This window comes from Aplysia californica, unplaced genomic scaffold, assembly GCF_000002075.1.
Source record: "Aplysia californica isolate F4 #8 unplaced genomic scaffold, AplCal3.0 scaffold00427, whole genome shotgun sequence".
Classification (NCBI taxonomy): domain Eukaryota; kingdom Metazoa; phylum Mollusca; class Gastropoda; order Aplysiida; family Aplysiidae; genus Aplysia; species Aplysia californica.
The window spans coordinates 101,645-103,123 of record NW_004797697.1 but is presented as its reverse complement, the minus strand read 5'-3'; the positions used below and the strand labels follow the sequence as shown (position 1 = coordinate 103,123).

Here is a 1,479-nt window from a genome sequence, read left to right as displayed (position 1 = left end):
GGGGGGGTTAAAAGCAGAATACTTAGGAGAACTAGAACTAAACGGATAACAACATGTTCTCGCTATATATAACTTACAGAGGCCTCCAGTATGTATATACATTGTAGTAGCACTTCTCCGAGTTGTCGTATAAAAGGTTTACGGCACTTGCAACGCAATAAGGTCATATTTATGTCAAGATTAGGTGTTACAAGTGAGTAACAAAACACAAAAAAGGAGGGAAGATATAAATGTTTGATAGGAAAGAAGAAGTGACCACAGCAGAGCATCCACCAACCACCCATGTAGTCAGTACTTTTGTGACTTCTGCTTGCCCAAAAACCAGTAGCCTTTTCGTTTTAGTGAAAGAAAAAGGTTTCATTCAAGACGCCACTGACACTGTCAAAACAGCACAGTTTAGTTTTTCTCCTCAACCCTCAGGACACCCCCTATACGTAGGGCAATGCCCACTTTTGGTGTAGGTCAAGACTTCTGGAAACCCCCGAAATCTGGGTTGGCCCGCTTGTCCTTAAAAGCGACCAAATAAAAGAGAAATTCATTTATTTTCTCACCTGCACATTTGTGGTCATCTGCACCACGGACCCGGCGCCCTCAATGTAGTGGCTGTACCTGGCGCAGGAAGAGGGAAGAAAACATACATCTGTTAATTCATCACGACTTTTTGAGTTCTTTTAGTTTTAGTAGAGGTTTTACGGCGCTCGCAACTGCATACGGTCATATGAGCGCCAGAAGATTAGAGTTGTTACAAGAGAGTAACAAACAATGTCATGCTCATACTGTGCCGGAACAACATAGGGGGAACTGCTGCTTTTTCTTTTCTCATCCTTACTATTGTCATTTTTCCCCTACCTATTTTGTGTGTTTGTATTTCTCTTGTGAACTGCTATTACCAGGGTGCCTTGATAGTTGAAGCAGACTTTGTGCTGTTAAGGCTAGAGAGGTGAGCAGAGTAAGCCTGATTCCCCATTTAGACTTCTTTGTTGACATCCATCCCAAGGCGCTCATATGACCTTATACAGTTGTGAGCACCGTAAAACCTTACTAAAACTAAAAGACCAAGAGAGGTATATTGACACAGAGAGGGTAGTTTAGTGCTGGGGAAAAGACACAAGAGAGAGGTATATTGACACAGAGAGGGTAGTTTAGTGCTGGGGAAAAGACACAAGAGACAAAAAAAACCAATGGCAAAGAAGTGGGACCTACCAGAAGCGCCCTCCAACCACCCGCAAAAACAACACTTTCAATTGAAAAATCTCACCTCTTGGTGAAACATGTCGACTTTTTCAGGACAGGAAACACAACGTCCATGACCACGAACATATGCAGCTCGCGGTCGGGTACCAGGTACTGGGAGAAGTCTTCCTCTCCTCCTTGTTCCATGAACTGTGACAAAGGCCTACTGTGAGCGCCAATTAACGGATCCTCCTCCTCGCAGTACCTCATGTTACGCCCCGCTTGCTTCAGCGCCTCGATATCACT

The 1,479-nt window shown here is 44.1% G+C and overlaps 1 protein-coding gene across 1 annotated transcript in view; it reads right to left on the bottom strand.

Moving 5' to 3' along the window:
* LOC101860835 (tRNA (cytosine(38)-C(5))-methyltransferase) overlaps window positions 1-1,479 on the bottom strand; it is a gene marked incomplete in the record, with an annotated part of 18,692 nt that overhangs the window by 4,510 nt on the left and 12,703 nt on the right. The window contains 2 exon segments of the mRNA XM_035971389.1: window positions 552-609; window positions 1,259-1,467. Coding sequence (XP_035827282.1) covers window positions 552-609; window positions 1,259-1,467 — 267 coding nt within the window.